This window comes from Pseudopipra pipra, chromosome 2 (genome assembly GCF_036250125.1).
Source record: "Pseudopipra pipra isolate bDixPip1 chromosome 2, bDixPip1.hap1, whole genome shotgun sequence".
NCBI classification, from domain to species: Eukaryota; Metazoa; Chordata; class Aves; order Passeriformes; family Pipridae; genus Pseudopipra; species Pseudopipra pipra.
In genome coordinates, this window is record NC_087550.1 from 25,330,062 (window position 1) to 25,357,117 (window position 27,056).

The window sequence follows — 27,056 nt, forward strand, 5'->3', positions numbered from 1 at the left end:
AGCAGGGGATGCTGCAGACTGAAGGATGAGAGACACTGTGGAGTTCAGCAGACTGCATTTATTGAGAGATTTTTAACATCTCCTTGACCATTACCATTATTGCCCTTGCCTCACACGCAGTTTTTACTCAGGCTAGAAAAAATTAGCTTTTCTTATTAAGTTTGTAGTTGTTGACGAATTCTTGTGCTTTTAATAAGATCACAGAAAAGTTTAGAAATAGTTGCAAATCAAAAATTTTTTCAGTGACTTAGTTCAAGTCCTTTCACTGGACCAGCCCAAACAAGGACACTTTTGTAAATATCCCAGCAAAAAGTGCATAGAAGAACAGAAGGACCTGTCCCTCAGGTCAGTCCATAGCTCCAGTCCTCACAAAAGGAAGTTTTCAACCAATCAATTAGATGCTGTGAAGGAACACTTTACTTTCTTCTTTGCTACTGAAGCACTCTTCCAAACAGAGTGCCAGAAGCCCTCTGCTCTAACAGCAGCCACAAACAAGATCTGTTGCCATTTCCTATAACCTGTGTGGTGCTCACCCCTATGAGACCTTGGGCTGCACACTGAAGTCCACTGTAATGTTGATGTACAATGGGTTGTGTTCCACTGAGAGCAGTTTGTATGAACAAGAATTCAGCCCGTCTGTTTTCCATGTTCTAGATACCTGACGTAGAAGCTTCATTCTGAGGAGAAAGAGGAGAAAAATCTTCATTGATATGCACAGGATAGGAGTTTTGACCTCTTTCCCACTAACTAGTAAATTTGGCAGTAGTAACAGCTACTGCCATTACCTATCTACTGGGAATGTAAAGTCCTGTTTTTCCTGTCCTCAACACAGACAATGAGATATGGAGTAAAAAAGTGCTTTGGTTTAATCTCTGAAATCATATGCTTAAATCATATCCATATAACTATAACTTTGGAAGTTTCTAAGGAACACCACCTCATCAGTTCTACAAAGATCTCAGGTACAGAACAACTGCCAGCTGTGAACAGTGTTGTCACAGGGGTGGCCCCCAGAGCCCCTGGGTACCACAAAATGCCTATTTGGCCTAGAGCACCTTTGCCAGGTGCCTGGCTCCCAGACACAGACCGGGACAATGCAAGGTGGAACACTGTTCTTGACTCACCTCTCTCGATTCTCCTCGTTGCCATAGTCTCGGTTGTGGAAAATCATCGTGTACCTGGCTACATCAGCAGATGGCCTCACCACCTTCATCTTCTGCAACTCAACCCTGGAAGAAGCAATACTGGTATGAGGAAGACAACAGCTATAAGCCAGCTATTAAGGGAAAAAAAAAAACAAAACAAAAACTGGAGACTTCATCTTTTGTAGATGCTATGGAAGGAAGTATAGAGAGTCGTAAAAACTCATCTGCATCTCTTCTACAACCCATTTTGCCAGCAAAATGAGGCTCAGAGTTGCATTTCTGGAGAAAAGGTTTGGTAGGGTGACACACACACACCTTTCTCTTAAACAGAAGCAGGTAGTTAGTACAGTAGAGATCGCACAGAGCTTAGGCACACATTATACAGCAGAGTATGTTTACATTAGTATTGACTGGTCTGCTCTGTAACAAGTTTCCACACCTTTTGCAACAAGTTTATCTCAACTCCTGCAATAAAACCCCCATACTTAATAGTTCTCCACTTAAAAAGAAGGGGGGAAAAAAAAAGCTTGTTTTCTTCTTTAATGGCTGCAAAAATTCTTATTTGTTCACATGAAGAATATTTCTTTGAGAACAATGCCAGAAACACTGAGCCCCAAGCACGGATTTAAGTGTCTGACATCAGGCACTTGGTTGGAGCTTTTGACCTTAAACATATCTGTGGAACACAACAATTTTGCTCTGACAGCAGAAAGGGTTTACATCATGACAATGGAATTAAGGAATAGTCCACCTCTTTGCTAGTCACTCAGCAGCTGAAACAGCAATAGGAAACCAAGATTTGAAAAAACTTGAGCCCCTTTCAGATTTCAAATTACTTTGTAGCAGTAAATTATGAAACAACTACAACAAATGATCTGAAAAGTCGCTTGGTGATGCATGCCTTAGGACAGGCCTGGAGGCAGTACAGTAGGACCCGAGAGCCCTCCAGGCCTGAGTTCTGACAGCTCTGAAGGGATGCTGCCATCTGCTGACTTCACTCAGAAAGGCTCCAAGGATGTCTCTGCGCAACCCACCGAGGCGGCAAACTTGCCCTTACCTACCCCTGCAAACTGTCTCCATCCCAGCCCAAGACCCACCCAAGAGGAAAGGCATGAGAAGTTGCAGTGCACACGCTGTGTTGTACGACTTGGTTTCCACACCAAGACCAACAGCTGCAAAGTTAAGAGGTGCCACGCACAAGCATCACTTGCAATTCCAACCCCTTGAAAACATCACAGAGACTCTCAGTAAGTCCTGCTGGTCTGCTGCACAGCTGCTTCTCCAGTGCCCACAGGAATATCTGAAACACCACTGTCACCCACGGGAAGCTGGGAAATAAGATGGTACCAAGCCACCCACGATAAAAGCCAGTTCCCAAGAGGTCACTGAGAAGCTGGTGTGTCTAGGTAGGGGTAGGAAGGAAAAAAAGTGATTAAGAAGGGATGGAAATCCATGTCTCCAGTAGACCTTTTAAATTTCTTGAGATACAGTTGACTAATTACTGAACTGACACAGAAGAAAAGCTTTCATTTGGAAGTTCCTAACTTTAACACACTTGATCCCCTGTGCAATTATGTAACATCACCAGGGATACGACTTTTATGTCCCCAACACTTAATCAGCTGAAAAGGAAAACCACTTAAGAACGACAGTTTGTAACCCACGTTACAAACCAACTCTGCCAGCAGAGTTTGCAGGGCTGGGGGGGGTTTTCTGTTGTTTGTGGGGTTTTTTCCCCCCCTTCACCACCAGCAGTGCAGGATTAGAGGTTTCTTCTTGGGCACAGCGCAAAAGATCAACGTAAGTTTTGCTGACTTCCTTGCCCCACTAAACATCTCTCAACTAACAAACTCACCCTACTTCAACAGACACATCTGCAAAACTAGTTTTAACAAGAGCAAAGGATATATGCATATATATGCAGCCTTTCTAAAATTCAAATTATTTGCTAACTTTACAATAATCAACAGCACCCACATACAAACTAAGCCCTGGCCGGAGTAAATCATGGTAGTCAGTGAACGCAAAACACCCAGTCCCACCAAAACACTCTCACACTTGCAAAGTACTGGAACTGAATACCTTAGTGTCTCTGGCAAACCACACTCCAAATTCAATCTCATTATTTCCATTATAACCAATTTCCAAGCAAGAATACAAATACTGTGTGGCTGAGACAAAGCCAAAACAAACCAAGCAAATACCTTAACCCACCCCCAACCATCAACAATGCTGTTAGGAAGAGGATGAGGTCTCAGGCATGCCTAACCCTTGCAAAGAGGAAACTGCTCACAGAACTGGATCTTGCACTTCAAATCCCCACTGCAATACTGTTTGGAACTGAAGGCCCCTGTACTGTTCTACTTTTGGAAGCTTGGCGTGAAGTCACACCAATTTTTAAGAAATTTTTTAAACCAATTTCTCGTTTACCTGATTCGAAGATCATCATCTTCTCCACCCCAACCCCAGTAGTTGTTAGAGAATCCATTCACTTTGGAAAACTGATCTCTTGTTAGAGCAGTTACACCTCCAAAATATCCCCGGTACCGTAACCTAGAGGTACACAAGAAGAGAGAATGAAGAATTAAAAGTCAAATTTTAACGACAATCAAAATATCACCCTGAAACTCCAGATCTAGACTTGTCTTTCACAGAGTTAACGGTGCACAAATCCTTGTAGCTGGTCCTGTTCCCTTCCTCTTTTGACAAAAAGATGGTCATTTGCTTTAGGCCAGAAAAAGTTAACTCTCCAACAGAGAGAATGGAGTCTTCTTCAGTAGCTTCTCTCTTTTTACACGATTCCCCTTGCCAGCCAAAAAGACACTTCACCTCAGGGACTCTGATGTGTAGAAAACAAAGCTACACACTAACATAGTGGAAGCTTTGCAGTAATGATGGCAAGCCATTGACTACCTTAAGAGCTGAATCTGAAAAACTTGGAATGAAATCAGCTCACAGCAAGGGGGCATGTGCTATGGGATATTGCAAGAACAATTCCAGGGTAAGGCACAGTGCAAGTTACTTAGTAACTCAATGTAATGGAGCTGAGCTCTAAAGGAGATTAATTTCTAACTTCTACTTTCCTCCTCCTGAAAATTGCACCTACTTTAAAAAGGTGTTTACATACCATGCTTACTTATCTCCTTACACCATTCTGCTAATTGCTTTTTATTATGCCCTCCTCTCTCTTGGCCCTTAAGGGAACATTACAAAACAGCCTCTAACACCCTGTCCCTGTCAATTCCGGTGATGTGCACGTGGCTGCAGATTGCATTTGGATCTCTACCTGCATGTGAATCTTAACAGATGAACAAATTGCCAGGGTTAGGAAGTATCCATGGTGGCAATTTACATGCCAGACAAACAAAGATGCAATATTTATTATTATTCCTGGTTTACCATGAACATAATTTTAAAAACACCAAGAAAAAAAAAACAACAACAAAAAAAACCACCCTCAGACTATTTTTCTGGCTGATTTTTGTTCCTGCTCAGAGCAGGGTCTGCTAGAGTGAGTTGCTGAGGACCATGTCCATTCAGGTTCTGTGCATCTCCAAGGATGGAGACTCCATAATATCTCTGGGCAGCCTGATGCAGTATTTGACCACTCTCACACTAAAAAAGCTTTTTCATATGTGTAAATGGAATTTCCTGTATCTCAGTTTGTGCCCATTGCCTCTTGCCTATCACTGAGAAGGGTCTGGCTCCACCACCTCTACTCCCTTCCATCAGGTATGTAAAGACCTTGCCAAGACCCACCTCTGCCTTCTCTGCTCCAAGCCGAACAGTCCCAGCACTCTCAACCTCCCTTCACATGTCAGATCTGCAATCCCTTAATCATCTTCACAGCTCTTGTCTGGACTTGCTCCAGGACATCCAAGTTTTTGTTGTGCTGGGCAACCCGGAACTGGACGAAGCACTCCAGGTATCATCTCCATGGTGCTGAGTAGAAGGGAACAATCACCTTCCTCAACCTGCTGGCAAATCCCCTCCTAATGCAGTCCAAGATGCTAAGGATACATCACTGGCCCAGATCCTTTTCTGTAAAGCTGCTTTCCAGTTAGTTGTCCTCCAGCAGCTACTGGTGCATGAAGTTACTTCTCTCCAGGAGCAGGACTCTGCATTTCCATTTGTTGAAATTCTTTAGATTCCTGCTGGCCACCTTCTCCAGCCTGACAAAGGCCCTGGTACATAAACCACCCCTCCAAGATTTCTATCTCCTGAAAACTTGCTTAGGATGCAATCTGCCCTATCTTCCAGGTTACTAATGAAGATACTAATTAGTATCAGCCCTAGTATTAAATTCTGGAGTAAGCCACTAGTGACTGGTCTCCAGCTGGACTTCGCTCCACTAATCAGAACCCTTTGAGCCCAGCAGTTCTGACAGTTTTATCCCATGTCACTGTCCACTTATTAGTCCATACTTCATCATTTTGTCAATGGGGCTATTATGGGAGACAGTGTTGAAAGCCGTTTTTAAGATAAACATTATCCACTACTCTTCCCTCATCCACCAAGCTACTCAAATCAGAGAAGGCTATCAAGTTGGTCAGGCATGACTTGTGAACAGATTTGTTCTCTCTCCTCTATCTCCTCTCTTGGAGGAGACCAACCATAAGGTAGAGGAGGCCCCATCAAATTTTAATTATACATTACTACCTTGAGATTTCTGCTATAGGTACTCCAGAGAAATGCAGTGAACAGGTGGAATGGACAGCAAGAAGGTCCCATAAGCAGCAACAGCAGGGGAGAGCCTTCCCCAGCCATGCTTTCAGGCTGCACTGCCAGTCACCAACAGTACCATATCCCCCTATTCCAGCAGCCTGGCAGGGTTTGGGAACTGACTGCCCACCCGTGCATCCACGTATGGTACCCCACTGCTTGCTTATGCACCCCATAATTCCCCTACACCACTGGAGAGGCAGACATTGAAGGAGCCAGAGCTGGGATGCACTGGGAAGAGTGTGGCCTGCAGGTTGAGGGAGGTGATCCTCCCCCTCTACTCAGCCCTAGTGAGCCCACATCTGGAGTTCAGTTCTGGTCTCCACAGTTCAAGAAAGACGAGGAGCTACTGGAGAGGGTCCAGAGGAGGTTACAAAGATGATGAGGGGTCTGGAGCATCTCTCTTATGAGGAGAGACTGCAGGAGCTGGGCCTGGTTAGTCTGGAGAAGAGAAAACTGAGAGGGGATCTCATCAATGCATATAAATATCTCAAAGGCAGGTGCCAAGAGGACGGTGCCAGACTCTTTTCCACGCTTTCCAAGGACAAAGAGCAATCGCCATAAACTAAACCATAAGAAGGTACCTCAACATGAGAAAGAACTTCTTTACACTGAGGGTGGTAAAGCACTGGAACAGGCTGCCTGGGAAGGTCATGGAGTCTCTAGAGACACTGAAAACCCACCTGGACGAGTTTACGTGTCACTTGCTTAAGGTGACATCTTAGCAGGGGGGGTTGGACTAGATGATTTCCAGAGGTCCCTTCCGACCCTAACAATTCAGTTGTTGTGTACCCAGGACAGTGTTGCCCACTCAATCCTCCTCAGGCAGCACAGAACTGGCAGGGCCCAGGCATGTCTTGCTTCTAAGGCGACATCATCTGCAAAAATGCACCTCTGTAACAATGTTCAACCACCTCTTCCCTGAGGACAAGGGAATATTAGCTCCTCCATAATTTTTAAAATCGGTCTGAAGAAACCATACTATAGGATATGTCAAACAGGAAATGATGTTGAGCTGGTCTCAAAGAAATAGCTTTGCTAGGACAAAAAAAGTTTTTCCACCCTTATCTTCAAAGCCTTAGTACATAAACCTTCTATCTAAAGAATCTAAGACTGAGCTGTAGTTTATGTAGCTAAAGATAAGGCACTGGCTCTCCAAAGAAGCACGGTTGCTAAGATTACTGCGCACTGGATCACCACAGGAGATATGCCCCTGGAAGAAAAACATCCCCCACAAGGAAACTCAAAAACAAGCAAATAAACAAACAAAACAAAACAAAAAAAAAAAGAAAAACCCACATTCATGCCTCAGATACTTTGCGTTAATACAGAATATGTGTGATTTCAGTTTTCTCTACCTTATCTGAGCAATATGTCTCAGCATGCTCATCTCAGCTGCAGCAAAACACTGAGGTCACCCATGTGGGATTTCAACCTGTGGTCTCAGCTCAGTTCAAGTATCATTCTTGAGCTCAGGATCTGAGTCCCTTCAGATATATCCAGGAAAGTAGAGCATTATTATCCCCACTTCATGGATGTGTAAACACAGGCAGTGACACAGAAAAACTTCAAAACAAATTCAAACCACCAATAGTCTAGTGAATGCTGGTGCACGGTATTCACAACAAAAACATTTAGTCTGTACTCTTTAAAGCCAAAGCATAAAGCTGACCTATACCAACAGCTCCTTTACATAAACAGGAGAAACATGAGAAGACTAACAGTAAGAAGATCTCTTAATAAAAGCAAAAGTCCATCTGCAGGTTTAACTAAGAAAAACACTTGCAGGAACTAAGGCACAGGAGGTTAACTAAAGTCCCTCAAGCTTTGTGCCATGTTATTTGCCTGAATTCTACATGCCTGTCAATTAACTAAAGCTAATTGAGAGCTAAGTGTTTCTGTTCCTTTGGTGCAATGACCATCATGTAACCCTCAGCATTCTCTCTGCAAGACACAGTGATCCAAATGCCTGTCACAAGCCCAGTTCATATGCATGTGTTCAAGTTTTCGCTAAATGACTGAAAAGTGAATAAATATTATTTTGTATAAGAATTGGCACATCCCACCTCTTTCTCCTATATTTAACAAAGGAAACCCAGAAGTGAAGAAGAGCTTTACTTCAAAGTACTTTGAGATCAGCTTTTGCAAAGCCCACTTCTAATCAATATTTTGAGTGACATGACATGAAGTGAATCTTGAAAGAAACAACTTCAATGAAAACACTTCAGTCATTAAACTCACCAAGCTCACAAGCCTTTTTTCTCTGAGGTGGACTGAACCTGACTTTTCACTTTAAATTATTTGTATCAGGCAAGCACTTAGGGGACCCATTTAAAAATCAAAATAATGCTGTGTCAGACACTGTTTAATCAAGTAATTAAAGGACAATCCTATCCCTTAGCAAATTCTCACACTTGAGCTCTCAATATCAGATATTACCTCTTAAACAGCAAAGGTAAGTGGCAAGTTTTGTTATAGTAAGATTACACCCTCAAATCACAGGACTAGTAAAATGCAAATGCACTTTTAGCTTTGACAGAAGGTCTCAGCACAACCTCTGGCATGTTGCTTTCCTCTCACAACACCCTTTAACTCGACACCAGGAACAAGCATGATGACAAGGATCCTTTGTACAGGTGACCACAGGGCAGATCTCAGACATGTCTGTACAGATATGTGCAGTCAGAAGGCACTCCAGAGAGGTGAAGTGTTACCACCAGAAACCTGGTGTCAAGAGGACGGGTAGATACCAGCATACAGCCCCATCTGAACAGGAACATTATGAATAATGTGGTATTTCCCAGTTTGATATTCTTTCCATATTCCTGGGTTCCTACCTGTATCCAGTATTGTTCCTGCCAACTACAAGGTGCTTTGGCTGTGTGTCACACATGTAAATGTTAAAGTCATTTTCTGGCACCAAATCCACATCATGGAAAATGAAACAGTCCCAGTTCGCTTCTTTTAGGGCCTCTAGGTATCCTACATTCAGCAGTTTAGCTCGATTAAATTTGGTGTTGCCAGCCTGTGGAAGAGAATGGAAAAAAAACTCTGAAGAAGGTGTCACAGAGTTTAAACAAGAACTATTCCCAGGCACTGGTCCTGATCACACAGTTTGCAACCACATCCATGGGGCACAGCCTTTACAGCAGTAACTGCACAAGGAGCTGCCCCACAACACTGGGCACAGCATCAGAGTGGCCAGTGACGCAAAGGGTTTCTTCAGTCTCTATTCATCACGAAAACACGCAGCCAGGGCCAGGAGAGCCCACGATTATCTGGGCACCAGAAGTATGAGTGATCCATGATGCAGTTTAACTGCCATTGCTGCACCCTGTCCTGGAGTTCCCAACAGGCTCCATAGCAAAAGAGGTATCAGTACACAGTTTAGAAACTGGTATTCCATACAACCATGTCAGAAAGGCTTATGTAAATGCTTGGGTTTTTTAAACAAATCAAAACCCAACCCCCACATTAATCCCATGCTAACTAGTTTCTAGATGTCAGAGCCCTTGCCACAAATGATTTATACTTGTCCACTCGGTTTCAGGGATAGCAATGCTGAAAGAGTACCCTGTACTTCCTTAGATCACACACAGACGGCAGAGTGGGAAGTAAAAAGCGGATCTCTTCATTTTTAACTCCTACTTAAAACCTGATGATGCTGCTGCACAGGGCCACCTCCTAGTACAGGACTTCGACTGACTCGTACTAGTCTTCATTGTTAGCTTTTGCTATAAGTGAGTTTGTATCTGCTTTTCAAAAACATAATTTTTCACCTTTGAAGTATAGGTATATACATACACACATAGCAGTTTTGTAAGCTTATCATGTCAACATTCACTGCGGAGCAATAGGTGTGCTTATCTCGCTATTTATTTTTTACCTGACTGCACACATGTTCCAGCCTGCAGAAGGTTTTCTGCCCCTCAGGATAAAGTGGTGATTTCCCTCACTTTCCCACCTGGGAGCCAGAGGGCCAAGGCCAGCACTCCCAGAAACAGACAGGGCAGTCATTTTCCAGAGCTAGGAACCTGGTGTACTTGAAAGAATAAAAAAGACATTTTCAAGAGAAATTGCTTGGAATTCTAGCAAATTTACTAGAAAATACCTGGACGGAAAGAGGCTCCACGGAAAATGATAAAGAAGTGGCCTCCCCAAGCTGAGAACAGGGAGCTGTAGGGAAAAGCTCTCGTATACAAAGCATGTTTTATTGCTCTAAAAAGTAATGCTTTGCTCCAAAGCAGCATTTGTTCACCATCACTAACAGCCATCTGCTTCTGCACAAAGAAGACTTATGGGATTTATGGCTCTATACCTGCAGGCCGGAAAACACAGTTCAGTGCCCACTCTGAGAAATTAAGAGATGGATAATCAGTTGCTTCCATTCTCAGGGAATAAATTTTACAGGAAAAATTTAGATATAATTCACCCAAAATCTATGATGTCCAATTTCTGAGTGGGTTTTTTTAGTATGTTTTAGGGGGGAAGGAGGGGATTTGTTCATTTTGCTTAAAATGTCCTGTATATGAAAATAGCCATCAGATGATCTCCCCCTGATGCTGAAAACATAAGTTACTGAGTGAACAGAACAAATCCGATGGCTGGTAAGGTACATGTGGAAAACATCACTTGTATTGAGTATCAAATCCAGCCTAGCTCAGGAGCAGCATCTACCATCTGCTGAAGTTCTGTTTTCCTCATCAGTGCAAGCCACCACAGCGGCTAAATGGCAGCTGATGTTGCTTTCCAGGAAGGGCAGTTTTCCGTGTCAGACCACATGCTCAACAAACAGCAAGACTTACTCTCATACTTTATCAAGGAGAGAATTGTCCTCCTTTGTTCCTATGGAAGAAGAACACTGACCACAAAACAAATTCACGTTTGGAAAGGAACTATTCACCCTTCAGAGATTACAAACTCACACTGTTTTCAGCACATTTACATAGAGAAGCACGATTTTCAAGATGTTTCAAGTAGCCCATAAAGAAGAAATCTGGAGTACACCCTTCAATGGCTCAGAGAAAAAATACAAAAGATCCATTCATTAATCTTCCTCCAAAGTAGACTGTGTATTTTAATAGTTAAATCCTGTTTTTCTTTCCTCAAAACATATTTAAAACAATTAATGACATCACAACTGAAGAGTAAAAATGGATTTTCCCTAGATTTTTGTTAGACCAGTCTTTGGGTATGCCTATGTACATGGAAAAGCTATGTGAAACCTTCCAATCTTCCAAGAAAAATCTCTGCTAGAACAAGTCCAGACTTGACAGTGCTGCTCACATCAGACAAAACTTTCATACTTCTGTATTACTTTTTGCTAACATGACAACAGCAGTTCTCCACCTCACATATTTCAATTAAATAAGAAGGTATAACCATTCTCCCAATGATTTATTGCTCACCACTGCTGCCTACCTGGAATGAGTCAATAGATGTACAATTATAGTACATATTAATGCAGAAAAAAAGCCTCAGTTTTTCCACTCTACAGGCCACATGATGACTCTAAACAATGGAAGAACAGTCCACTCCAAGTGAAAATATCCTGCCATGACTTTTGTTGCTGTTCTGCTGAAGCACTCAGCAAAAGTGTAAGGTTTCATCTAGAATGCACTGCCTCATACTGGTTAATTCACTCTAGGTTCTTTAAACAGAAGGAAAGAGAAACTGTATTAATTTATCACCTTTTTCTCCTGCTATCTGAAAAGTCTGTTTAGAGTCAAAGCAGAATATGTAAGTAAATGAGAGTAAAAGAAAGTAAACATGATAAGAGATCAAGGAAAAGACAACATATTACAAAAAAGAAATGTATACTCCTTCTAGCTCATGCAAGTAGAACATAAACACCTTGATGAACGACAATGATGTGGACAAACTTGTGCTCAAGTTTTAGCCACTAGACCCAGCATTGCTACAAAGAATGTAAAAAAAGAAGTTAATAAATCTTCCAGGAACAAAGTGCTCTGCCATGACAACTTCTTCCCACCACCCTTGCTGGGCAAATAAAGCAGCTACAAGCAGTAGCTGTCATGTTTGGTTTGAGAAAGCAAAGGTGAGTACAACCACATGACACACACGTCTTACTAAGCACAACCACCAGCAAGCAGATGGGGGAGAAGGGTTGGATATGAACTGAGGCCTTCGATTCAAACAACTCCAAATGTAAAGACAGAAAACAGGCCAGCCTAGTCACAGCGTGCATACTGTAAGAGAAAGGAGTTGCACTAGCAGTGCAGAAGGTGCTTACCTTGAACACTAACTCAGAAACAGTAAGTTACTTAGACTGAGAAATCAACACCAGTTAAAAGACACTGTTAATATTCCCCAGCAGCTGAGCTCAAAGCAGGCTTGGAGGACTCATGTGGAAAGCAGAGGCAGCAGCCTCTTCCTGGGCTGCAGGGCACCAACATCACCCTAAACCAAACACATCTCTGCACTGTTGCCTCACCTGGTGAATAACGTAGATGCCGTAGTTCAGCTGCTGCCTTTGCAGGAAGGGGTGGAGGTGCTCCAGGAGGTACAGCAGGTGCTTCTCTCGATTGCGGTGTGGGATGAGGATGGCCACCTGTTGCAGTGCTGAGCACTCCGTAGGGTGATAACGGCCCTTGGCTACCTGAGGGTTCTCCTTTTGCACTTCTTCTAGTGTAACAGATGGTTTGAAGGTGAGTTTGCTGGCACCTCCTGTAGGAGAAGCACAAGGACCTCTCCTGAGTCATTTCAGGTTGTGGATAGTCCAGTTGCTTAATGAGGCACTCTTTAACCAGCACAAGAAACCCAGGTTTTCCTGCCTTTCTGAGAGAAAACTACTGCTACAAGGATATTACACAGGCAGTGGAAAGAGAGGGTATCAACTGTCTAGTTGCTTAAACGGGGTGTCCAGCCACATCCAGGGAAGAAGAGCTTCAGCACATACAGCAGTTGTTGGGAAGACAAACACTGTCACCTTGAACATCCCCCTTTCCTCCTTTCCCTCAGCTTTTATTGCTGAGCATGATGAATGGCATGGTCACAGGGTATGGAATATGGGGTCAGCAGTCCAGGCTGTATCAACTCCCAACCTCCTGCCCACCCCACCAAATTTTAGGGGGCCAAGAAAGAGAGAGACAAAGCCTCAACAGAGTACAAAGGCTGTTCAGAGTAGCCAAGTTACTGCTGCATTACCAAAGCTGTTTCAGCCAAAAATGCAAATCACAGCACCATACGGGCTGCTCTCCCAGCCGGACCCGCACAGGCAGTCTGTGCCACAAGTCACTTCCTCATCCAGAAGTGCTTACTGCAACTGGCTGTGTTGTATTTGTTTCACAGGAAAGATATCCAACTGTAAAACCACAAGGAAGTCAGCAGTACCAAAGGAGATTAATTTATGAGGAAGGAGAGAGAAGCACCATCACTTACGCAGGTACGGAGACAGAGCTGGGCAGGGACCCTGAAATGACTTCACCACAGGAACATTTGCACTTGATTTGATCTTCATTTCCTTCTGACTGTCCACCAGGCTAGTTACCTTCCTGAAAACCTCCATCACGCTCTTAGCTTTCGAAATTTCCTGTCTGGAGTCCACAAAGTAACTGAATGTGGTCCATAGCACCATCAAAACCAAAGTGACAAGCACCAATACTTTGAACTTAGAGAAGAGGTGAAAAACATTCAAGCTCAAGGCCATGGTTCTCCCTGATCTGCAAACTGCTTCTCTGCTCTGGTGCCAAGGCAGGTCACTGCATATCCCGTGGGGGGGAAACCAAAGTTCCCAATGAGAAGGTCACAGTAAGGAAGTAAAGCTGGAGGTAGGGAGGGCTGCCACACTTCCTGCAGTTTTGCAATTCATGGAGCCATAGTACTGTTCGCTCTTCAAATATCACGAAATATGACTGTAACCTGGACCACAAAAAAAAAAAAAAAAAGGAAGGAGAGAGTTAATTTCTATCACCTCCACTGCTACACCTTCACAGACTCCATGAAACCAGCTTACGACAATATACGAAAGGAACAGCATGTATGAACAACTGGTCAGAAAATAAGACACAGCCACAAACAAGCTGCATGATTTTATGCAAATCATTTTCCTGTTTTGTTCTCCTCTCTCAGTCTTTTTTCTTCTTTTTTTTTTTTTCTTTTCAGATCAGAAAGTGCAACCACTACCCCACGTTGTCTGTGTATGGTGCCTGGCAATATCCAGGCTTTACTACTTCTATTCCTAGCAAAATTAACAGCAGCTTAAAAGCAAGAGATTCTGCTGGCTATGAGTAAAGCTAGGTCCCCAACAAAATAAAAACCACATGAACTTCTGCAGAACTAAACTGTTTTCTTCTGAAAGAGAGTAGTATTGATGCTATGTTGCTCTGCAAAATGCAGTGTGAATCCTACAACACTTGCATCAAGAAATCATTCCTTCATATCTGCTGCCTGTCAGTACAACCTCAGGGGTCTTTGCCCAGTATTCCCCACTTACATGCTGCCGCAGGGGGCAAATCTTCCTGCTTTTTAAGGAAAAAGTTCATTCTTTCAGTGTTAGGTCTGTGAGGATCCAGCCCTGTGTTCCATTTCCTGCCCTCTTTCAAGAGCTCCATTTTCATACAGCCTTTCACTGACATCATACTACAGTTACCACTCAATACTTTTGGATGCTATTATCATCTCATAGTAGAGAAAGAATGAAATTTTAATAAAGAGAGCTTTGATACAGAAAACACAGAGGAAAACTGCTACCTGTGAGAAGAACAAGGACTGAGGCTAAGTGAAGCAAAGGCAATGATTAAAGACAGTGCACGTGAAACAGGCTGGATCAAACGGAAGAAACACAGTGTGAGGCTATTCTATACCAGCTTACAAAATATGCATGAGACCCTGGAGAGATACCAGAGGCAAAAGGAATACAGTAACTCCACATTCCCACTAGATTAGCCCAGGTGTCTTCTGAAGAATTTTGCTGGTTCATGGGGATGTGTGTGGGACCCTGACCTAGGACGGACAAGATGAAATACTGGATGTACTGCCCAAGCTTCTCGGGGTTCCCTGGGAATGACCCGCTGCTGTTCCCCCTGGCAGGCACTACGTGCACTGGCTAACCTGCTCTCTCCATTCACACACAACACACAGTGTTGCTCTAAGGAAGCAACAGAAGAGCTTTCCATGATCTTACCACTAACAGTGATAAAACTCCACATCCAATTCAACCACAAACAGAGGAGAGAGCAAAAAAAGAGAGAGGCTACATCAGAGAAGAGATTATTATTTACAAGTACAGGCAGGGGAGAAAAAGAGGAGAGGGAAGGGTTCTCCATAAATAAATAGAATTTTTTTTAAAAGCCATGCAGTCATATTATAACCACACTTTTTGAAGGGTTTTGCTGTTTTGTTTTGGTTTTTTTTCTCTAGCTAATCTTCAAGAACACAAGGACAGAATCACTAAAACAAACAAGATGGGAATCCTGAGTTCCTCTTAGTCCTCCTCTCCCCATATTCTGGCCCCTGAGAACACATTTTCCAATGAATTCTTTCTAATCTTAGACAAATTACACTGGAAACCTGTCTGCCTCATTTTTTTAAAAGACATTGAGAACACTAAGCTAATTTTTCTTTAACATTCTTTCCTCTGATTTTCCACACAGGAAAACATCAGAATAGCCTGTAAGGTATTGACAGCATGGGTCTCTATTACTCTATAAAGAAACCAGAGGATGAATAGAACTAGTTTTTCTTCTGTTGATACCCATTAGCTCCTGTTCTATTGTCAGAACAGGAAAAAAAATTAAAAAACAGCAACAGAGCAACACCCAGCATCCGACTGACCTACAAATAAGGAAATCTACACAGTTCAGGACAGCTGTATACATGTGGGGAAAACAAAAAAAAAAAAAGAAACCAAACAAACAAACAAACAAAAGAAAATAAAAAAAAAAAATCAAGAGGATCAGCAAATCTAAGTTTCATGGTGATAATACGCACTATGTTCTACCATCAGTTTGTAGTAAACAACTGGAAAGCAACTTTGAGGAGCAGTCAGTAACACATTTCACAGATACATTAAGCTCAACTACTTGTAGTGTATTATCACCAGAACAACAGGGATGCAAACAAAAGAGAAAATGTCCACCCTTCCCCCTCAGCTTATGCTCTGCAGTAGCTGCGTACAGGAAATCAGTGATGAGCTCTACGAACCATCTGAGCGCAGTGTGGACCCCACAGGTAATATCAGCCTGTAATTATTAAATCAAAGACCTTATAATTTGCTTATCTAAACTCTACCCGCAAGTTTCTACGGAATAATCTAAATTGCTGCCTTTCATAACCTCTCAGTTACTGTGCAGTGTTCAGCAGGTGAAGCATGTCCCCTGAGGGGTGTAATCTTCTCCAAAATAAACCAAAGGCACCACTGCACAAAATGCATACAAGAGGAGGAAATTTCCTTCCCCATCACCCAACCCAAATGCGTCCCAGATTAACCTGGGCTGAAAAGGACAATATAAAAGTTAAGATACTGAACTTAATATGCAGGGAATGACTATGAAGAGGTGTTTGCTAAAAATCAATTTATTATTTATTATATTCATAGCTTCCCACTTTACCCACTTTACAATTTTTAAAATAAGTTAAGACAGTTGCTCACCACTGATATGCAGACTAGTGCAAATGGGCTGTCTCCCATAAGAAACTCTTTTTTTTCTCCACAAATAAAATTAAAAATGAACTACCCATGGAAAAAGACATAAAGAAACAACAGGAGGCAATTGGCAGTATTAGTCAGAAGAACAAGGCTCTGAAATATTTTGCTGTTGTTGTTTTTAAAATTCCAGGATGCAGGTGTAAAACTGCTTTTCTGTGACCTGTGTAACCAAGACCCCTGTCACATTGAGCAACAGGCCCACATTTTCACTTGTCTTCTTTTTGTTCCCTATGTACCTATGGAAGCACTTCTTGTCATCTTTGATAACCCTAAATCGTGGTTGATATATTGGTGGGGGGTGAAAAAAGATCACCCAGTCAGACATTATAATGTGCAAACAATAATTCAATCAAAAATGCAATACTAAACAAATCTTGCTTTAAATAATAATCCCTAAGACACTGAAAACGTGGTTCTTGTTTCTATATTTTGTAACTCAGGGTTACTAACCCTCAAACATGGGTGGGAAAACATCTGTGGTGCAACTAAGCTCTTCTCATAGCTCTGAAACCTGAATCTAGCTATATCTACCCATCATCAAAGGTACCAAGAAACTTTCATAGGGAACATAAAGTACAACTTTTGTGAAGAAAATTCTCAGTGAAGCATAACCAAACTTAGTTTAGAAAGTTACAATTGGCTAGAAGGGCACAGCACTTCAGGCCACAAGGTCAAAACCACCACAGTACACATTTGAAAATCCATGACTGAAAAAAATTAAAGAGAAAAAAACACAGTTATCCAAATATTACATTAGTCAGAATTCCAAAATCAGTGAAAAATGTGAAAGGACCCCACCCACATGTAGATATACTATCTAGACAGACACTTTAACGCAATTCTAAATATATCCCTAATCATATTGAGGCACAAAATTAGTGCACAATCTGCATTCCCCAACATCTTGTCTGTACCAATAATCATCCCTGTGCTCTGCAGCTTGTCTGGCAACTCAAGTTCTGTAGCCTACGTTTTTTGAAACGTGCCAAACCCTACTTGCTTGTTCCAAGGTTCTAGGCACTGCTCATAACAGGCTACCTGCAGGAACTGATCAGAAACACAGAGCCCTGTGACTCCTCCCTGAACAGGGGGGCTCCTCTGTTCTGATTCCTGAGCCTGCTGGCAAAAACATGACACCCCAACTTGCCCTTCTCGATCCAGGAAGTCTAAAATAGTAAGGAAGGTTCCAGCATGGACAAGACTTCTTGCGAAGCAAACTAGGAAAATTAGAACCCCATCCATTTTCATCCAGGGTTTTCCCAACAGAAATACACGTGCATTGGAGTCTGACACACTGTGTAAGCACAGAACAAGTGAGCAACAAACGTACAAGATGGTTCCCCATGTAAGGGCTGCAGGGTCAACCTACCCATTTGCCTACCAGCCTGAGTGAAGCCACTAGCACTACCAAGCTCAGACATACCCAGAAATACTGGACTAAAAGTTGTTCTTTTTCATCTAAGTAGAATTCCTAAGTAGACAAAGTCAGTATCAGCAGGAAGGCTGATAACGGATAGCCCTGATCTAGATATTAGTGATGGAAAGTAACCTTATAAACAAAATTTGTAAGTAACTGGAGTTGATAAAAACTCTTTATTTTCTAAACATTGATTTTTCCCTGATACATTTTCAGAAAAAAATTGCCATAACTATACTAAAGCCTAGATCCACATGATCACTTTTTTTCAATAAGTAATGCTTAACAGTAATAATAATCAGTGAGAACACACTGCCTAAATTATATTTTTTTAATGTTTGCATTTAAAACAACTCATCCTGTAAGGAATGCTTGCAAGATAGCTCCAGAAAGATATTTTAATTTGATAAAAGGAAAAACTAATTACTAATTTATACAAAATAACTTTCTACCTATTTCACACTGTCCAGTAAGGACAGGTTTTCCATCACACAGGATTTTCCAGAAGCTCCTGCGACCTCATCAAGCTCTCGCACAAATTCCACAGGTAGCAGAACAGGTTCAGCAACAACAAGAATTCACTTTAACCTAACTGTAATAAGTTCAAGCAGGAAACGAAGCATGAAAGAGTTCTTTGGGACTGCATTTATCAGTTCTGTACTAAGCAGACAATTATTTATTATTTTATCTAGGCCAAAATCAAAAGCAGCAATGGGTTTGCGAAGAAGTACAGTAATCTTCTTCATTAAACCCACCTAGAAGGAATTAAATTCAACTGACAAGGCAGAAAGATCACATTACAGCATCAGCTTTTCGATGCAGGACAGTTCAAATCCTCAAGTTTTACAAGTGCCTACACCTGCTCCTTTCACAGGCATTTCCTTCTTTTCAACAGATTAGTTTTTTAGTAGGGCATTTAGCCAATAGTTTTTGACACCTCTTTTATGCAACACTTTTCTAATCCTATTATCTCTTCCTATTTAAAGCCCACCTATTTAAACTGCACTGAGAAATGATGAAATCATGGGCTATTTAAAAACAAAACAAAACACAACAGACAAACGAAAGAAATCCAATCCTGAAACAAAACCCTCTTCCACTTCTCAGAATTTCAAGCTAAATGAAGAAAGCACACTAAACCACTCACTGCTGCTGCCACATCCCTCCTTCCTGTAGAACAGTCACTCCAAAAAGTACGGAGAGCACTTCGCAAGCAGCAGACACTTTTCGTCCAGGAAACCCCACACCATAAAGAGACCTCTGTTACCTCTCACACGCTCCAGAAAAGAGTCAGCTCAAATCATAGGATGAAAGAAGAAAAAAAAAAAAGAAAAAAGTGCCAACACATCCCACTTTTCCCCAGGCCAAAGAGGCTCTCTGGTGCTGTCCCACGTGCCCCTCCCTCAGCTTATGTCCCAGCCTGGGATGGCAGACAGCCTCCATCCTCTCTTCCTGGCACAGCAGAACCATCACAGAGGCACTCAGGCATACCAGAACAGAAGCAATACTGCTTACAAATAATTCCCACAACAAACCACTCAATTAGAAACAAAGGCTCAAGCCTTTGCTCCTAAAAGCAAACCACAATTTTTATCACTGTCCTTTCAGCATCTGCTCCATTTGAAGATAATATTAGAGATACCATTCTTCTTATGTAGATCAAGCTGACAACCCTCTTATCCATACCTGTGGAGAAGTCGAGGTGCTCCTGCTGGATTCCTCTCCGTTATTGCCTGGACACACCATTTGATAACAATACCATCACTGACAGAAGCATCTACTTTATGCAACCAGTCTGGCTCAGTGACCAGGCTTTTCATGAAAGGTAACTCATTATTGCAAGGTTGTTCCTCACTGGTGCTTTTTCCACCACTCAGCCCCACAACACTCCATCTGGGGATCCCCCAGGCTACCAGGGAGACAGCACTGCAATGTCAGCGGTGCTGGCTGAACTCTGGTCTGGCACACAGCTACCTGGAAGAGTTTTGCTGCCAACCTTCCTAAGCCTCCTCCCCAGCTGTACTATATTAAGCAGGCAAACACACTTCCTTCAGCAGAGTTGCACCTACATTAGAGGAATTTATAAGCACGCCTGTGTCTGGTAAGGTGTAGGTTTTTCTCATGCTTTCAGTCAAAATACAGATAACACCTAAAGATATAGAAAGGATGAGACCTGAGTAGACATATGGTATATGGGTAAGGAGGATTATACTTAATGTGGGGAGAGAAAGGACAGGTACAGCCTCATGATGAGTGTCAAACTCCTGTAACTTGAACCTGTTTGAACTCTCTGTGCAATAAGTACATTCCAAGCAGGTAGGTATTTGAAAGCTCCTCCAGTAAGCTTCCTCTATGCCACAAAGTTCTTCTCTACTATCAGGACTGCACATGAGTTTTGAGGAAAGACTTCCTCGTTCCAGACACTTAATAGTGTGGAAAAAACTTTTAGGACTATTGCATGTTTCAGCTTATCAGTCACATAAAGTCAGACTAGCCTGGATCTTGACTGTCACAGTCCCAATCTTTCTCTATGGTTCAGTCCCCAAACTATACTTTCTCTGCACCAGCACAGGCTCTCATGGAAACATGGGGTTAGCTGCATCAGGAGGCAAGCAGTATTTCTAGCAACCTTCTGTAATCCTTTATCTACACTTCCCACTGAAAAACGTCAGAAAACCTGGTATGACAACCAGCAGAAAAACAGTAGCTCAGCTTTCAGTTAACTAGGCATGGTTATTTTAGGAGAATGGTAACAGACATTTCCAGACAATGACTGGTAACATTCTGCAAGCTCTTCAGAACCAGACAATTTTACAGAGGAAACATATGAGTTAAAAAGAAACAGAGCAAGGTGCACTTGCAGGGCCTGGTTACAGTAATAGCCACTGCCAGCTAAAATATTCCAGTCATGTCAAGAATACAGATACACAGATGTGCTGGCTCCACATTCTTTTCTTACTATTTATTACTTGATAACTAGAACAAAAGTACTGGTAGCTCCAACTCCCTAAATTACAAACTAAAAAAGATAAAGAATACATAACACACGAGGAAATAACTGTGGTGGTTTAACCCCACATGGCAATTACGCACCACAGCCACTCCCTCACTCTCCATCAACAGTGGGATGGGGGAGAGAATCAGAAGAGTAAAAGTGGGAAAACTCATAGGTTGAGATAAAAACCATTTAAGGGGACAGAAAAGGAAGACAATAATAATAATAAATAAAATAACTGTGATAATAATGATAATTAGAATATACAAAACAAAGGATGCAATTGCTCAATACCTGCTGACAGATGCCCAACCAGCCCCTGAGCAGCAGCCCCTGGGCAGCCTTCCCCTCAGCTGACATACCGAGCATGATGCCATATGTTATGGAATATCCCTTTGGCCAGTTTGGGTCACTTGTCCCAGATATTTCCTTTCTCAGCTTCTTGTGTCCCTCCAGCCTTCTCACTGGTAGAACATGGGAAAAGTCCATGACTTAGGGTAAGTGCTTCTCAGCAACAACCAAAACATAAGTTTGTTATCAACATGATTCTCATACTAAATAAAAACCACTCACCTACCAGCTACTATGAAGAAAAAGAACCCTATCCCAGCTGAAACCAGGACAATAGCCTACATACTTTGCTTACACAACTTACAGTCTCCGTGCCTGTGGGCATCACGGAAGAAGAAATTGCAACAGATGTAAATGAGGAAAGGCTTGGCAAGCAAACACAATAAATCTGTTTCATACAAAGGGAACATCATAGCAGAAAAGCACTGAAAGAGCACTCTCCACACATCCTTAACTCTGACATGCAGGACAGAAAAGAAAGTAGGAGCGTCTCAGTATCCACCCTATCCCTAACAGGGACACCATTGTTAATCTACTCAACATTACCCCAAATGAGGACGCCTTCATGAACTGCTCCAGCATGAATCCCTTCCACAGGCCACAGTTCCTGCCCGAAAAACCTGCTCCTGCATGGGCTCCTCTCCATAGGCTACAGTCCATGGGCTGCAGCTTCCTTCAGGGCATATCCATCTGCTACGGCACGGAGCCCACTACTGGCACACTCAGTTCTCTCCACCCTGTGCCTCCAGACATAGCATGCACCTCTGAGCTTTACCTGTGAGCTCTGCTGATGTCCAGAATAGTAACTACAAACTTCTACCACCTCAGATTAACCAACTGACATGTTTTAACAGTTCATCTAGACAGTCACTGCTGCATGGTATAACTATTCTGCCACAGCTACACAAACCTATCTTCAGGTAGGCAAACTTGAGGCAACAATTTCTCCAATGCAGAAGAAATTTCAGTTGACGTTTTAACTTAATACAGAGCCCTAGAGCAATCTTGGCTTTAACATTACTCAGTTCTTTACATTTATTTTGAATATTAGACAGTGGACATACGGCTACTTTTAACACTTCCAGTCAATATGGTGAGCAGACATTTTTACACAGTCACATTTCACTTATAAACAGGTCCAACTCTTCTAGTGCCTAAAACATCACTTTAAGGCTTCTGAGATTACCAGAGGAAAAGCTTATGCTTTCTTTACTAAGCAAATACAGAGCCTTTTCTGCAAATGACCCAACATCATTACCAAGCACAGGCCAAACGAACGGGTGCTACTCCAATACTTTCCTAAGACGTAATGAACCCTGATTTTACGCTAGGAAATGCAACCTAACATCTCTAGGCCAAGAAACACATTTATGAATGGACTCTCTTGTTACACAACTACAGTTGAGCCACTGACCTCACTGTAAAAGACACGGCACTGTCAGACTGAGCGCAGCCAAAGAGACAGAGCGAGGGGCACAGCAAACAGTACTGGCACAGCCTGTAGCTCCCTAAATGCTTACTACGGAAATACCTTTTAAAGAAATAACAGCACATTTTAAAAACACCTTCCCTTCCAGGATGAGTGAAATATCCTGAAAAAACACATGGTAAAACATTTTTCTGTGAACACATGAATCTCATGTGAAATGGAATGCTCAGGTCACTATTCAACTCAGCAATACCCCATCTTTTTCTGGCAGCTGCTGCCTTGTTGGAGTGGCATCAGTCATATGGATGACAGAATGTCAGAAGCTTTGACACTTTATAAAAACCATTTCAGCACAGTCCTGGCCAAATTCCTAACTCAACTTTCTCCTGCACAAAAAATAACATCTGAGAAAACCACTAAATTATAACAATGCACATTCTTATTTCAACTTCTCAACATATTTTTTAAATTAAAGTGTCGGACACAGAGAGATAAAGTAATATAGAAGTTAAGTAGTGTAGACCTATGGCTACCTAGTACATTTATAATTTTCAGTTTACAAGTATCTATGAACAAAGTTGTGAAAAAAATGAAAACTAATAAAGTTGAACATGTATTATGAAAGCATAACTGAGAACAGAATCCCATTATTTGTTTCTCATGAGGGTGAACGAGAGCATGAGAACTGCACCAAAGACATTTCAGCTTAAGCTTTGTTAGGCATGAAGAGATTTTATTTTTTATTATTATTATTTTTGCAGGCTTAGTAAGAATTACAAATTGTCAGGGCCTACTGCAAAGACAGCTATGACAAAACTGCACAGATAGCACAACTTTTTTAAGCTACTAAATGTACAGGACCTTTTCCATGTCAGAACACAATTTATACCTATGCCAATTTTCAACCAATCTGCAGATGGATTTTTATGCAGGAGAAAAGTTTCAAACATACAAGTTAAGGGCTCTAACTCAAACCCTTTGGAAGTGGTATGGCCTAGAACAGCATTTTCAAATTCAAAACTAGTTCAATGTTGCAACAAGAAATTTTAATCAAATGCTTGTGAAAGTAATTCTAAAAATATACCCCTGAGACTCGAGATACTATTAAACCTTTTGGACAAGCAGCTCAGTAAAATTTCAGGCAGAAGGAGACAGTGTATCATTCTTACATTCAGTTACTAATCTCTTTTCCCCATCTCACCACATCTTGCTGGGGTGTTTGTGGATTTAAGGGACACTTGATGTGGGCTCCTTCTCTCCTATTCTCTTGGGGCTAAAGAGCTCCTGTCTCTCTACAGCCCTTCTCACCCAAGCAGTAGATGGGCTCTAGCTCTTTTCAGGAAGATGAGAGAAGGTCGAGGGGGATGATACTTAACTCAAAAGCAGAGTATCGGAAAGTGGCTCCTTTCCAACACTTCACTTCTCATTACTGTGCAGGTTTTACCCCTTCTCATCTCACTGATGAATTCATTTAGCTGCAGGAGTTCAGAAGTCAACCACAAGACTGAAGACTGAGATGAACATAGGATTAGTGCTGCAGATGCCCAACCAACATCAGATCCAAAAATGTTGCTGTTGTTTATAACTGCATACATTTAGGACCATCATTATTTCAGTTTAAAAGTATCATCTGAATTATAATGCATGATAACTTTATCCCACAATTCACTGCCTTACAAATAAATATTACCCAGCTGTTGCTTTCAGCATACTAAGATGACACAATCATAGCTGTAAGGCATGTTACTTGTAGTTATGCCAAAGCATTTCAAACAGAAGACACAATGCTTATAAAATCCCCTAAATATGTCGAAAACTGTTATGAAAAATGTGATGGAAGCTCTCTCTCAGTGTTTTACAACATTTTCAAGGTCCCATTTATATGGAGCGCAAAAACCTAGTCTCTGAAGAAAAAAAAAAAAAACCACAGCTAGCCAAGTTATACACCTGCTGGGTGACTTTTGAACTACGTATTTGCCAAAAAAGTAGTTTTTCAACCAAGCTCTTGCATCATTCAAACAGGCTACAGAATCTGTAGGCATGCCACCTTCAAAATAGCAAAACCCAAGTTCACCAAACTCATTCATGTAACTTAGATTTAAGACCATATAATAAAAACACAGAAATCAAACATCCCTCAACTTCTGTTTTTTCCTACATATTATTTAAAACAGAAGGACTTGTCAACTCAAACCAGAGAGAAAAGAAAAAAACAAGCTTTCCAGAATTAAAAAAAAAATTAATTTTTCTTCTAACCAAAAAGTATTTGTGAAAATGAAACACAGCTGTTTCAAAAATGACAAAGAAATACCTACATAAATCAAAAACAAGATCAATCAAAAACAAGATCAATCATACTTAAAGGAACTCTTTACCAAGAAACTCATTTACAGTAACAGTATCTTGGATGAAAGGTGATACTTCACACTGTTAAAGAAAGGTTCACGAAACATTAGCAAAGTTGAATACTGACAAAGAATAATATAAAACCCCAAAGCCATCCTTTACAGTATTCTATATTTAATCAGTGTGTGTAATTAAAAACAGAAGACTTACAGAATCATCACTGAGTTGCAAAGAAAAAAAATAATCTTTGGAGAAAGAACATCTCACATAACTAGCAATCTTACTGACAAAAATAGTAAATATTTAAGTTGAAGAATGTGAACTGAACCCAAAATGAGGTTTTTTTGTTTTTTAAATGTTAGCCATTTAAATTACAACAAACTTTCATATTCCCCTTCTCTAAACCTCTCTGTTGAAAACTGTCTTCTAACCTGACTCAGCTGTCCCTTGGGAACTTCCATAGCTGTTGCATGAAGGGGTAGAAAAAAAATGTTAAATCCACAAGAGATCTTCATTGTTAACTCTTCGAGACAAGCAAGTGTTAGTAAGAAACTGAATGCATGTATTCTCCTTTTTGACTATTACTACCCTAGTGCTGTGAAAATCTTAAGTGTGCAATCATACCACAGCTGTACTTTAAACGCATTTATATTATGACTCAGAAATAAAACCTTCTTGAATACTCTTGCTCACAGTCCCACTTCTGCTTCTCCTCAACACCTGCAAACACATTTCCATCGTCACCTGGGGCATTTTTGTCAAATGAGGACTCCCATGAACCCGTGCAAGTCTCCTTTCAAGTTCTCTGATCACTGTTCTGGAACCTCCAAAATAACACCTATAGCACTGAATGAAGCAATTTATGTCTCCTCAGTGAAAAAATCTTAGTGAACAGCATCACTTGCCCGTGGTCCAGTTTCTCCATGCATGAAATGGAGAAAGTGACACCTAGTACTGCATTTACTTTAACACAAAACCATTCAAAAGCTGCAGTTAAAATGCAAACACCAGTGCATTACAGCCGTCCTCCTGACTTAGGATCCCTGAGCCCGGTACAGTAAGTACTTCCATCTAGCATGTAATTTTTAGATACGTAACTGTTCCCAATTATATCAGCAACGCTACGCTACAGGGCATTATGTGCCGGCAGACTTACTTGCAGGATCACACCCCTAAGTCCTGCCTGTGATGGCCAAGAGGGATTCCCCGCACATACAGGGACTCCCCGGCACCCCTCAGCTGCAGGAGATGACCCAAAGTTTCCGCCACGTACCAGATGCTCTAAGTACGAAGAGGCACAATTAAACCAAACCCTTTCGGTAACGCTGAACCGCAACACCGGCCGGGAACTCGTTACCCCCCGCGCTCATTCCCGTACCCTCCCTCCGCAATTTTACCCGCTCCCGGCCGTGCTCCCCCTCTCCGCTCGCCCCCAGCGCAGGCAGCTCCTCGCCGCGCTCCCCCGACCCGCACACCGAGCTCGTACTGACGGGGCCCGCGCCTCCCACCGCTCCCGGGGCCGCGGGCACACGGACCCGCTCCCAGCGCTCCCGGGGCCGCGGGGCACGGACCCGATCCCACTGTCACCGGGGCCGCAGGGACACGGACACGGATGCGGACGCGCTCCCACCGCTCTCGGTGCCGCAGGGACACGCACCCGAACCCGCTCCCACCGCTCTCGGTGCCGCAGGGACACGCACCCGAACCCGCTCCCACCGTCCCAGGGCCGCAGGGACACGCACCCGAACCCGCTCCCACCGTTCCAGGGCCGCAGGGACACGCTCCCGTTCCCGCTCCCGGCGCGCCCCCGGCCCGCCGCCCACCCGCGCGCGCAGGCGCCCTGTCCGCGCACCGCCCCTCGCTGCGCTCCCCTCACGGCCCCTCCCGCCATGGCCGCCCCTCGGCCAGCGCGCAGATAGCGGGCCCGCGGGCCTTGGCCTCTTGGATCCTTCGGGCTTCCCGAGCAAATGCGGGAGGCACGT

At 42.5% G+C, this 27,056-nt stretch overlaps 1 protein-coding gene across 9 annotated transcripts; it reads right to left on the minus strand.

The window, feature by feature from the left end:
- Positions 1–38: 38 nt before the first annotated feature.
- B4GALT4 (beta-1,4-galactosyltransferase 4) lies at positions 39–27,053 on the minus strand. Of its 9 annotated transcripts, none has more exons than XM_064644437.1 (7): positions 26,951–27,053; positions 13,269–13,748; positions 12,322–12,554; positions 8,705–8,892; positions 3,576–3,698; positions 1,125–1,244; positions 39–677 (listed from the first exon to the last, which is right to left on the minus strand). In XM_064644437.1, the coding sequence occupies exons 2-7, from the start codon at positions 13,534–13,536 to the stop codon at positions 536–538; spliced, it is 1,074 nt and encodes a 357-aa protein (XP_064500507.1). In that variant the 5' UTR covers positions 13,537–13,748; positions 26,951–27,053; the 3' UTR covers positions 39–535. The 9 variants fall into 9 exon arrangements, with proteins under 9 accessions (XP_064500507.1, XP_064500501.1, XP_064500509.1 ...); XM_064644431.1 differs by lacking the exon at positions 26,951–27,053 and adding an exon at positions 26,817–26,904; XM_064644439.1 differs by lacking the exon at positions 26,951–27,053 and adding an exon at positions 26,817–26,902 and having other exon boundaries at positions 1,125–1,229.
- Positions 27,054–27,056: the final 3 nt, after the last annotated feature.